This window comes from Chelon labrosus, assembly GCF_963514085.1.
Source record: "Chelon labrosus genome assembly, chromosome: 19".
NCBI lineage: Eukaryota > Metazoa > Chordata > Actinopteri > Mugiliformes > Mugilidae > Chelon > Chelon labrosus.
In genome coordinates, this window is record NC_140352.1 from 13,482,288 (window position 1) to 13,495,920 (window position 13,633).

Here is a 13,633-nt window from a genome sequence, read left to right on the forward strand (position 1 = left end):
AATTACTGCTTGAAGAGCGTGGTTTCGGCGTCTGATTGAGCTGTACAACATTTTCATTTCAGCAGAATTTGTTCTCCTGCTCGACTGCGGGCTGGTAACCTACTTCAGTGCATCATTAGCTTCCACTTCAAGCTTTAAGCCCTGAGCGGTGTTGAGAAGGGAGAGAGAGAAAGAGAGGGAGTGCAAACCTGTGAGCCTCACAATAAAGGAAGAAAGTTTGCTCTAAAGCAAAAGCTTGGGCCGGTAGCCAAAGCCTTGAATTCTGCAGGGAGCTACAGTAGCTCTGTTTTCCATGCAAGCTGCTGGTGTTGAGAGGTAAAGGAACATGGAGCTGTTATGGAGGCTTAAAAGCTTCCAGTGGCACTGGGACCAAAAGTTTTAATCTTTTCTCTTTGTAGTAATCGGCCAAACGCAGAGCAACTCATAAGTTATGGGCATATTTAGTCCAAACGCTGCAGTACAGCAAAAACAGCTGATATGAGTTGCAAATTGTTCAACGGTAATGAGAACCACACAAAGTTCTTATAGATGCTAAAAAAAAATAAGAATTTGAATCATTAAAACAATATTTCGGATGGGGATATACACGTATTTGTTTATTTGTTGATTATTTATGAAGCTGCAGCTACTAACTGGTTAGCTTAGCTTAGCATAAGCACTATACAAAGAGAGATACAGCTAGCCTAGCTTTGCTAAAAGATAAAAATCCACCTACCAGCACCTCTCAAGTTTTCAGATTAATCCATTACATCTTAGCTAACTCTGGGTTCACCACTGAGGATGTGACCAAGTTGGACAAAGCAGAGCTCGAAAACCCAATCAAAACCAATCATGACCGCGATTTAATCAAAGTGCTTTTGTATCGTAAACATCACACAGGCTCTTGGTTTATCACATGAAAGTCAAGAGCTTTGCACACCCTCCATCTACCCCGACCTCCTTCCATCAGCTTAGTAGCAGATCATAAATGTGGCTCCATTCATTTAAAAAATAATCCTGCGGGCAATTAAGATGCAACTAAACATCAATGGGAAAGCAATCTAGCCAGAACTCAGCAATTAACTTCAATCAAATTTGTGTTTATTTGAAAATTAAAAAAAATAAAATAAAGCGTGCTCATGCTTTCTAAGATATGACTATGAACTTTATATATTGCAGGTTTGTAATTAAGAATGAATGTTGCGCTGACTGATTACTTGAATGGCTTCTCTGCTCGAGCTGCAGCCTGTCAGTTTGTCACATCTCTGTTGGCTGATATTACAGTATGGGTAAGTGGGGGAGGAAATTTCCTCCAGAGCACATTAAGATGGTTTATGGGCTCATTATGAATCCAAGAACAAGATCACACTGATTGAGACAAACAAGCAGCGGTGCTCAAGTGGACGTGTGCTATGCCACATTCATATAAACCAATGTTCGTATTTTAAATTAATTTAGCTTTTAACTCTGCGGCAATCGACTTTTTATCAAGTTACATGAACATACGGTCTGGAAACTAATATACAAATTAATGCAGCTTTGGAGCAGAAATAACTCGAGGCTAGATTCGGTTACTTCAAACTTCTATAACAGACTCCACAACAGTTTACCTTTGACATTCAAAAGGTAAGTAACGGTCTGCAACATGATAGTGGGGTGAAATATTTTTCAAACAAAGGATAACATGAGAATGTGACACTGCAATGAGTTTCGACTACAGTACATCACACTTGTAGCCCATCAGGAAGTTGAGGCTTTTGCTTTCAGTAAAATACCATGGCAGCTATTGGATGGACTGATGTGAAATGAGGTGGGGACATTCATGGTCCCCAAAGGATAAACCAGTAGGTCAATACAGGCATTGGTTAGCTGCGGTATATTCGTTAGCTGCTTTTTGCCTCAGCTCCACCCCTCCACCCACCTCTCTGACCTTTTTGTTTTTGGGAGTTAGGCGGAGTCAGGCACTGCCAAGATGGCGGCCGCCAAAGATGCCACACTGAGCTTCAAAACTGAAGGAAACGCATGAGCAACATCACAGAGGTTTTTTTGGCAATGTCAGTGATTCAAACATATAAAATTGGGAAAAAAACAATACAATAGTGAATTTTGAAAAACTCATTTCAATCAAATCATATCAATGCGTAAAGTTATACATAATTAAGGGTGTGGCTGCTTTGATGAGTGACATATTGGTGTCAATTAATTCAGGACACCTGGTCAAACACCAAACACCACGGTTGCACATAATCTTCTTTATCGTCTCTTTTTTGCGGCATTATAAACATGCGAATGGACTAAAAATCTCTTAGTCTCTCTGGCTGTAACTACTGTATGGTGTGGAAACTGTAAGAGTCGATTGTGAAGCCCGAAGCTTCACACACTCGGTTCAGGAGATTGCTCCATTTTGCTCCTCTATTGTGGTGGTAATGGGAAACATATCGCAGGATTTAATCAAGAGACGCTGAACTGGTGGGAAAGAAAAAGAGAGGACGAGGGATAATTGAGAGAGAGGGAGAATCTGCGGCAGTCGAGAGAGTTACCGAGGAAGATAGAGCCAAATAAAATAAAAAAATACAGAAAGGAAGGAGCTAATTGATGATGAAAGAGGGAGTCCACCTGAGGGAGAGTGGTGGAAATAGCTGTCACGGGAATTCGAAGCCATTCTCATTATTTTCCAGTCCACCGGGCAGATGAATTCTGTTTTAGCTTTAATGATTCAGCACAACTATAACTTTGATATATGGCATTGTATTGAATAATCACACCGTACCACCCTTGAGTATGGATTATACCCAAAATCAAGTCAAGCCTTTGTGACTGTCTTTAGTAGACCATTAAATGTCTACAACAAACTGTATTATTGGATTACTGAACGGACCTACTGGACACAAAGCTGCTGCTCAAACGATGACAAAGAGATGCAAAGATGGAAGGTGTTGGCCGTTTCTCAAATGTAATTTAGGAACAAATTGGAATTCCTGTGGAAGTCCAAATTCAGAATTTGGAAGTCTATGCAAATGCTAAATGTTAACATCTACACGCCAATATGCTTACTAGCTTAGTATAAGTTGAAGCACAGTTAGTTTTTCAGGCTGGAAACTGAAAGGACTGGTCACAAAGATGGTTTGACCCAGTGGCGGCGATAATTAGAATTCTTCCTCACTGCATTATGGATATTTATTCCAAATTTAACACCATTCCAGTTGATATTTGTTGGCATATCTCAATGTGGACCAAAGTCGTTTGCAGACCACAACCATACAGCGTTCATGGCTATAAACAGCCGTGCCTGTGCACCTAGATGAAAACAGACCACGTTAAACCTGGCGATACAGGAAGGAGAGCAGATAAATGAAGGAAGAAACAAGCTCAGAGTCTGGAACATTCTGTGAGATATACGGTACGTGAGCGTTCGAAAATAAGACACACTGACAGATTTCTCCGGCTATTTCCTAATGTACTTACAGCAAGTACAAACACAGATACCAGACGTGAAAGGGGAAATGGGAAAGTCAGAAAATGAGCTGAGGAAATGAGGAATACAGGGTGGAGGCGGGGGTGGTGGGGGAGTCGAGGTCATTTTGTAACAGGAAATGATGGAACGATAAAAGAGAAAATGGGAACAAACAAGAAAGGGAAGGTAGTGGAGCCACAACAAAGTTGATATAGAGTAAGAGGAGATTTACTCCTGAATAAATGGGATGCAGCAAAAAAACATATTAAGCGTGAAATAACGACGTTGTCAATTTGCTAAGAGAGAATATGATAAAATCTTAATGAGTTTACCTGCATCAGCTTGCAACGATGCCACCAGACAGAAATAATTGTGTTTAGACATGGATTGTACACCACACTCAAGAGGTTTCTTCTAACCAAGAGTTCACTGCTGGGACTAGAAATGAAACCAACGAGGATGTGCCAAAAACTGCAGGTGCTCAGATGTCCACTAGAGGCTGACAATCCCAATACACCTCCATGTTAAAAACTTGACACTAGAAATAAAAATGTTTAAAGCCTGGTACAAAAAATACAGCTTTAGTCTAATTTCTCCATTCATTCAAACCGTATGGGGCGAATTCTTCAAAAACTCACCTGTAAATTATATCAAGGCTTAAAGGTGTGAATAATTATGAGTGAGGTGGGTGTCCTCACAGGTTGCTAGCTGCCTTTAGCCTCAGCTCCACTCATGCGCCAGCTCTTTGATCATATTTAAATTAGCCGGGAGTTAGTTGGACTTGGACATTGCCAAGATGGCGACGAGCGGAGACACCCCGCTGAGCTTCAAAACTGCTTTTCAAGAAACCCTATGGGTCACGGAGGGTTCATTATCCTTTCATACACTCAGTGGTGCTGACTCAGGTCTCAAACTACAAAAAGTGTCATCAAATTAGTTTTTTTTTTAAACCAAACCACATCTGCGTCTTAGAGTGCTGCCCCCATGTGGCCAAAACAGTAGATCACAAAGTCATGAGTTTGTTGTCCCCATAAAACCTTGTTTGTCCATTAGCACAGAACTAAGATATTTATTATTCAGGAGATTATTTAAAGGTTAGGTTCAGGTTTTGTCCTTTTTTGTTCCATATGGACATGAGTAAGCCAGACTGCTGAATGCTCCCATTAGCTTTACATTGTTGCAGAGAATAAGGACTTCTGTCTTGTAAATTGTAGTCTGTAGGAAGGTATCACTTTCACATCGATTTTGATCAATTCATAAAATCTTCAGATCGTTTTTTTTTTTTTTTTTTAAATCCCCACCATTTCCTGCATCATCCAGTTAGAAAATCTCGCAAGACTGGTTTCGCATGGTAAATTTCCATAGACAGCTCAACACGATTAGTCCATGTGTGGTGAGGGACATCTAAAACATGTCAGGAGCTACAACTCACCGTCAGACCTGAAAGCTGATTGGATTTAAAAAGTACGCCAACAAATGACAAATGAAAGATGTAATACTAAAGATTAAATATTAGTAATTTTAGTTTTAAGTAAAGTAGTAACCTGAAATATCTCTAAATGAATTGATATTGAATGGAATCGGGGCCTTGACAATCGTAATCGAATCACTTCAGGAAATCAGTAGCGATGCTCAGCCCTCGTGGACATGATTATGATGAATGGTTGGTCGCAGGGAACAATACGTCTTCATGTTACAAATAAGTCTGCAACACAGTTCAGGAAGGGACAAGAGAAGATGGGAAAAGAGAGAGCACAAGTGGAGATGACAGGTCAGCAGTGAGGAGGAAAGAAGAAGAACAGAGAGCAGAACTGGGTGGAGGTGAAAGACAAAGGCGGCAGTGAGACACAGACTAGCTCGGCTAAACAGAGCCGAGGTAGGGAGGAGAGTGGGCAGGGATAATATTTAAGGAGTCCAAGAGAAAAGAGAGTTCGGCTCGAGGGTTAGAAAGAAGAGAGTCTCACTGAGAGGGAAAGAGAATAAAAGAGCTTGTAGAAAGAGGAGAGCATGATTAAAAAGACCTGGGTTTATACGAGTATAAATAAAACAGCTAATGCACAACTCATTTTCTGGCTCGCGGCCTCAGCACGGGTACCCTTAATAACAGGCACAGCTTTTCATTGCAGAATTCATTCCAGTCATTTCAGCAGAAGGATGTGGCCTCTCTCTCTCTGCCTCGTGCATTATAAATACTGCATTACAACTTGTTGACTTGCACTCTAGGGCCCTGTGGCATGCTGACGGACCGATCTGCAGACAAAACCATATCATCATTAGGAGCACCGACGGACAGGCAACCCGCACTGATTGAGTTATTTCACCACATCATGGGGCCCGAGGCCTCGGTTTGAACCTCCGCGATCTACGGCGACCAACTTGGTTGAGCTAATAGGCTAATCTAATGTTGCTGAAGTCATGCACAGATACCCCGAGGCCGGCTGTGTCTTGCTCCCCTCATCTCCAGGTCACATAACAATTAATCTTTGAGGCTGGGCTGAAGCTGGAGTGTACCAGGAAGTGGTGGGCCCAGGCAAGCGTCTGATTGGAGGCCTCTGGAGATGAAGTGAACGCCAGCTGGCAGCGAGCACAAGCCAGACAGCACAGATCTGAGGGACAATACAGTCCTGGCGCACACAGCCTGCTCGCTCTCATTCTGGATGTGTCTCTGTGTATGACAGCATGTGTGTGTGCTATTTTAGACTTGTGCGTCGCTTACTTTAAGCAGATCTTTGGGAAAATCTTGGCTGTCGTTCAGTCCTTCCAGGTTGCCGATGAACTGCGTACACGACATCCTCTTGCCAATGTTCTGGGGGGGAAAAGTAATTTAAAAATATTGAATGCAAATTCATATTTCATAATTATATTTAATCATGACACTGGCTGGCGAGATTTAAAGAGGAGCAGATGATGAGGATTAATAAAAAGCACCATCAGTGGAGTACTTAAAACTTTACTTTCCAAAAGTTTCTCAGTAGAACATTGTATTGTCACAAGATCGTCAGTGTTATTTACTTTTCCTCACACATTCAGTGTGCTCATGCACACACATTGTCTTGGAAATGCACCATGTTACAAACCAGAATTAGGCTATATAGTGATTTTGAGTTTTATTTTATTTAAGTAGCCCAACTCTACTTAAATAAAATAAAATACAAAACTATCCAACTGGGCCTCGTCTGGCAAAAACTGCTCTTCCGAGGTCCCTAGTCTTCCAGGTAATAGTAGCTCTTCCTAGCTTCCTAGCCTCTCAGCTAACAGTAGCTCTTCCTAGCTTCCTAGCCTCTCAGCTTATAGTAGCTCTTCCTAGCTTCCCAGCCTCTCAGCTAATAGTAGCTCTTCCTAGCTTCTCAGCTAACAGTAGCTCTTCCTAGCTTCCTAGCCTCTCAGCTAATAGTACCTCTTCCTAGCTTCCTAGCCTCCTAGCTTATAGTAGCTCTTCCTGTTTCCTCTTTTAAATGATGAATACAGACTACTGCCATGCGGTGATATGAAGAGCAATTTCCTATGTACCAGCTGGCTGTTTGCTGTAGTCTTTGTAGTGTGTTCAAGTGCAATGTTTTGGTCCAGACACAGGAAACGTGCGGCGACAGTCAGTTGGAAAAATATCTGCTCTCAATTTCTGGCACTGTTGGCACCAGTATTATTTTTCTTCAATTTTTGAATTCAAACTTCATGTGACTGGTCATCGTTAGACCAGTAATACGATGTTACAGTGAATATTTTTCACTATTTTCATCATCTGCCCTAATGCTATTTAAAAACGTTCGTGTCAACCAATCCCTTCTCTCCTCATAATGATGAGAGGGGCAGCGATGATAACGGTGGCAGCAAAGGTCAAACTTAAACCTCCTATAATGTGTCGAAACTTTCCTGATGTGCTCTTCTCTGTAAGAGCTGATCCCCAATCCCATCACCTCCACATCCACTTCAATTAATCATTCATCCGCTGAGCTGCTGCGCTATCACAGAGAAGAGCTGCCAATGGCCCAGATTTGCAAAGGGAGGCTCTGACTATGAAAGCAGCAGATTAATGAAGATGAAAGAAGCTCAGCAAGCCGACCTGCAGACACAGATCAGCTGGTGATCTGAGTCTTATACTCTACTGTTAATCAAAGGGGCCATGGAGGAGGAAGTAGCTCTTAAAAATTCTGTTTTATCTTTAGTTGTATGCGCATAGTACACAACCAAATAGGCTACATCTTTTGGTTCACCTTTAACAAACATTACTCACTTGACCATGCAGATCAGTGTTCAGCAGCATTATGGCACAGGTCAGTGTGTGAACTGCATCTAAAAGATAAAAACACAGTGTTAGCTTTCTGTGCTAAAAGTGTCATCTTCATGTTATTATAAAAATAGTTGGGCTGGTTCAAATTTACACACTCTGAATTTCATATACAGTACATATCACTATACCAACTATACTTCTGTATTTTTGGGGGGATTTTTAATGTAAACACTGCTGTTAGCATCTGGCATTAGCTTAAACTAGCCTAGCTTTGCGGTCACAACACAAAACAGATCAAGCCAAACGATAAAAATATGATGATAAGGAGTGCTGTTTACATGATTACTCATTTAAATAACATTAATATATACCTTTGTTATAATATATGTGGATATTTTATTATGTTGCACACATCGATTTTCATTTATTTATGTATGTTAAAGTAAATCAAAGCAGATTATTTAAGGATGTAAGAAAAACATTAATTCCCCAAAAGACGTTATATATGTATCTGTAAATGTTCAACCGCTGCTATAGATTGATCACAGTCAGAAATGTACGTATCATAAATATCAACAGGTTGGATAAGTTTAAATTAATTTAGCAATATGTTAGTTACTAAGCTAACGTTAGCTAGACAGTGTAAAGATGCCTATCTTATTGATAAAATACATTTTTTAACTGTTAGTATACTTAAACATTTAAAAATAGATATCCTTATTATAATATATTTTTGATATTTTATTATTATTCTTTTTTATTCCCTCGATCTTAGAATTAGTATTATTTTTAAGTCTTATTTGGGCCATTTTGGGGCCATTTTTGCCACATGCATTTGTAATGTTTTAGATGTTGCACACTGGGTTCAAACACAAAATTCTCTTCATTTATTTATGAATTTTACATTAAATCAAAGCTGATTATTCAAAGATGCAAGGAAATAAATTATTCCTTAAATGATGTCAGGGAAAATGTTCAATACTAGATGCATAAACGTTCCATTGCCGCTAGAGAGAATTCTTCAGCCCTCACCCTCTGATGGTATGACTTGAGGGTTGCAGTCCATGTACCGCCTGGAAAAGTGCGACAGCACCCTCTCCCTCTCCTGAGTCTCTCCCATCAGGGCAAACTGCCTGAGGAACGTCCTGCAGCATAAACATGTCAGCAGATGGAGACCAAATATCGAACTGGTTACAGATTAAAGGTGGCCTTTTTTAAACTGCAGTAAGAATTAAAGTGCACCGGGAAATATGTTCAGTGTATGAGCTCCCAATTCCCCTCATATGGGGCTGCTACAAATAAGATTTACATTTATTCAAGTCGCATAGTTAACCACTTGTACTTCAGTAAAAAGGAAGGATAAGATAAGATAACCTACAAGACACATGACTGTTAAAATGTGGGATTAAAAGCTGTTTATGAGTGTAAATAAATGTTGTTATATATGCTGTAATCCAACAATGTGACAGGATTCTGCATAGTGAATATTTGTGTACAATCTGCTTGTAATGTGTCTGATGTTTTGCTTGTTACTGAGTATTTCTGACGTGGTAAAAACTACGCTTGTGGCACAAGAGGCTGATCTCCATACATCTAATAAAGTTCCATATACTACAATTACTTATGTACAGTAATATTTAGGTAAAGCATCAATATGAAAATATAGAAACACACGGTAGGGGTTGGTACTCACTATAAATAGCGGTATAAATGTGAGGATGCAGGTGATGCATGTCTGGTATAAATAAATTTGAATAAGTAAAAGGAACTTCTTTGACAAAATGAGACCAACACACTGAGCACATTTGATTGTACTGTATTCACATTAAACCTTCTATCGCAGCGCCACGTCTGGCCTCTAGAGGGCAGTGTTTAGCAGGAGAGAGAGCTTCCACCACATGCTGATTAAAACAATAACAGTGCAGATTTTTGCTCTGATTAAGGCCACAACCACACAGAGGAAAATAATCATGTTTTAATTTTCACAATTTAAAAATGCGCTGTTGACATGCACTCATTTGCCAGCTCAGAGAAAACACATGCCTTCCAATAGCTTCATGAAGGTTATTGTATTCAGCATTAGTTTGAAATAACTGTTGATTTCACTTGTGTTCCTAATGAACTGGCAAGTGAGCATGTGTACATGTTTTTAATCAAAATTATTTTCAGTTTCTGACACTGTTTCCTACCGTAATGCTTGGTCAAGAGTGAGGCCTGTGAAATTGAAGAAACTCAGATACTCCTCCGCAACCATGCGGCTGAAATCATTACTGTAGAGAGACAAACAGACATAAAATAGTTATAAGTAGGGATGTAATAACATGAGGATTAAAAAATAAATAAATAAATAAACTATCACGACTATAAAACCATCAATCAAACATTGAAAGGCGAGCTTTATCAGCTCAGTGAATGGCCTCTGTTCGAGCTGTCAGTCTGTCAGCGTGCACTGGCACATTCAGCCTGAGATGCCGACCGGAGGCCAGAAAACAAAAATAAATTAAAAAAAAGAAGAAGAGGAATAAAGGAGGAAAATCCCAGGGTGCGTCTGTCAGAAAATGAGGAAACCCTTTAATCCCAAATTCTTTCTGAGCAGCACGACAAGCAGCCAACAGACTGACGGGCTGATCGAGCAGCGCAGCGCTGGAGGAATGCAGATCTACTAAAACCCAGCGCTTTGTAGGCAGAATGTAAAGTACAGTAGTAAATGGACAGGAAACCGAACCTGCACCGGCCTTTGTGGATTCAAATGTATTAAATAAACATAGGATGCAGCGGGAAGGAGTTCGTACAGTAACATTCAAATTAGGGACACAACAAAACGAATAGTGGATTAATCTTTTCATTAACTACTAACATATAATAAAACCTTTACTAATCCATTTTATTCAAACATAATAATGACATATTTAAACACGATATCCAAGAATGAAAAACCCATTTCACACAAGTTTTGCCATATTTTTTGAGTGTAATTAGGAAAGACGTTTTTATTATATTCTGTTAAATTAGCATACACTGACTATGTTTTAGCTTCAGTGTTTGTGTGCCGATTGCAATTGGAAAAGCATCTGCAAGGGGTGCCAAACATACGGCCCGTGGGCCAGATTGGACCTCCTGTCGGGCTGGTTTTGGCCCTACTCTTTAGGATGCAGGAGGAGGATGAATTTGCAAACACAGAAGACATTAACTGCAATTTTTCAATAAAAGTAAGTGCTAATCCTAATTAGTCCATTAGGGGTTGGGCATATAAATGTTGTGCATTTACAAGGTAGGGGGGTAACTCAACTCTCTTCACAATAATTTCTAGAGTTGTTTTAATCATAAAGTGAAATATTATATTTTTCAGTTCTAGTTACCACCAAAATCACCGTGCTGGTATGGGGCTTGGAGCGTTGAGTAAACCCACACAGAGCAGCTACGGTATTTTCTCTCTAAAGATCTAACTCTGTCCATAGCAATATTTTAACGTTGTGGTGTGACATGTACAAGAGGGTTACCTAGGCAACCTGATCCTGCTTTACATGTGTAGTTATGTATGTAGGTTTTTTTTTTATTTTCATTTTAAAAAGCAAAAACAAAAACTACTTAGCGGCCAGACCAAGAACTAAGGCGACGGTCGCAAGGAAAACCTCACTTTTAAAAAGAAGAAGCCTTGTCTGGCATGTTTGAAAAAGGCAAGTTGCTATCATACTCATTACCGCAAGAGGACTAACAGCCAAAACGCATCTTAGACGGCAGGATTAGAATGCATGTGCTACAACCCTTTCCCTCACATTTGTGATTTTTAGACACTAAAAACCTTCCATGACTCACTTCTTGCTGAGATGGCGTGCCACATCGGACTTCCTGAAGCCATCCAAGTTGAAGAGACGCTTGGCCAGGCGCCTGGCTGCTGCCACATCAGCACGGTGGCTTCCGTTGGTCAGGGTGTCGCTGCTGCCCAAACTTGGCCTGTCATTGAGGTCCTGGTCCAGCTCAGAGTCTGTCGCCAGGCGGGCCTTCTCCCTGCTGGAAGGGTTGTTTAGAGGAGGCACAGCAGAAAGAGTGATCGGGTGCGGGACACGAATGAGCAGTAAAATACAGTGCAGTGTAAAACTGATTATCAGAAGTTATCAGAAACATATAGTTGTTGTTTTGAAGGGTTCACATACTACACCGCATGGATCTGTGAATATTATTCATTTTCTTGAATAAACAAAGACAAAAGTATAATATTTCTGTTTCATTTGTTTAATCTGGTTGTCTTTGTCTACTTTCAGGGTTTGTATAATCTGCTGATGTTTTGCGTCATTTTTATGTGGTCCAAATACTTTTAAGCAACACTGTATAAAGAAAGTGTTCCAATCACTCTCATGGCAACAGGTGTATAAAATCAAGCACCTAGGCATTCAGACTGCTTCTACAAACATTTGTGAAAGAATGGGTCGCTCTCAGGAGCTCAGTGAATTCCAGCGTGGTACTGTGATAGGATGCTACATGTGCAACAAGTCCAGTCGTGAAATTTCCTCACTACTAAATATTCCAAAGTCAACTGTCAGTGGTATTATAACAAAGTGGAAGCGATTGGGAACGACAGCAACTCAGCAACAAAGTGGCAGGCCACGTAAAATGACAGAGCGGGGTCAGCGGATGCTGAGGCGCATAGTGCGCAGTGGTCACCAACTTTCTGCAGAGTCAGTCGCGACAGACCTCCAAACTTCATGTGACCTTCAGATTAGCTCAAGAACACTGCGTAGAGAGCTTCATGAAATGGGTTTCCATGGCCGAGCTGCATCCAAGCCATACATTACCAAGTGCAATGCAAAGTGTCGGATGCAGTGGTGTAAAGCTTGCCGCCACTGGACTCTAGACCAATCTGATGGATGAATCTGGGTTTGGCTGTTGCCAGGAAAACAGTACTTGTCTGACTGCATTGTGCCAAGTTGTGAAGTTTGGTGGAGGGGGGATTATGGTGTGGGGTTGTTTTTCAGGAGCTGGGCCCTCACTAGCCCCTTAGTTCCAGTAAAAGGAACTCTGAATGCTTCAGCATACCAAGAGTTTTTGGACAATTCCATACTCCCAACTTTGTGGGAAAAGTTTGGGAATGGCCCCTTCCTGTTCCAGCATGACTGTGCGCCAGTGCACAAAGCAAGGGCCATAAAAACATGGAGGAGCGAGTTTGGTGTGGAAGAACTTGACTGGCCTGCACAGAGTCCTGACCTCAACCTGATAGAACACCTTTGGGATGAATTAGAGCGAAGACTGCGAGCCAGGCCTTGTCGTCCAACATCAGTGTCTGACCTCACAAATGCACTTCTGGAAGAATGGTCAAAAATTCCCATAAACACACTCCTAACCTTGTGGAAAGCCTTCCCAGAAAAGTTAAGCTGTTGTAGCTGTAAAGGGTGGGCCGACGTCATATTAAACCCTATGGATTAAGAATGGGATGTCACTTAAGTTCATATGCGTGTAGACGAGTGAATACTTTCGGAAATATAGTGTAGTTCAGGATTAGAAAGTGAGACAAAGAGGAGGACAGAAACTGGTGAATAATTGAACAGTGGAGTGAAAAAAATGATAGTGATATAATAATAAAAGCAATAAATCCAGTCCATCAATAATTTAATATCTGGTTTGTGCTCAAATCAGAGGTTCCAGCTGTTATAAAATGAAGCCAAGAAAGGGTGAGATGAAAAAAGATTAAAAAAAAAGTGATGAATGTTGAGTGGAAACAAGGGAATTGAGGGATGTGTGGATGAAAAGATGGATGAGAGCAAATATGCAGCAGTAAACAAAGTGAATATTTGTAGTAACTTTGCATGCAAATCGTTTGGTTTTAATTTTACTTTTAGCATGTGGCGTAATTATATAGTTCAGACTGCACAACATTTAAAATCTTCCTTGTTTTTTTGTTATCACTTTCTCCTTTAAACTCACATTCAAAGCTAGTTCAGAAGTGCAAAACTTAAAAGCATGTTATGTCACACTGA

General features: G+C 40.5%; 1 protein-coding gene across 1 annotated transcript in view; it reads right to left on the reverse strand.

The window, feature by feature from the left end:
* The window catches only part of LOC311504287 (uncharacterized protein), a gene marked incomplete at both ends in the record, with an annotated part of 50,807 nt that overhangs the window by 24,308 nt on the left and 12,866 nt on the right, over positions 1 to 13,633 (reverse strand). The window contains 5 exons of the mRNA XM_084567306.1: positions 6,150 to 6,239; positions 7,665 to 7,723; positions 8,694 to 8,806; positions 9,851 to 9,931; positions 11,478 to 11,672. Coding sequence (XP_084423432.1) covers positions 6,150 to 6,239; positions 7,665 to 7,723; positions 8,694 to 8,806; positions 9,851 to 9,931; positions 11,478 to 11,672 — 538 coding nt within the window. The remainder of the gene's footprint in view (positions 1 to 6,149; positions 6,240 to 7,664; positions 7,724 to 8,693; positions 8,807 to 9,850; positions 9,932 to 11,477; positions 11,673 to 13,633) is intronic.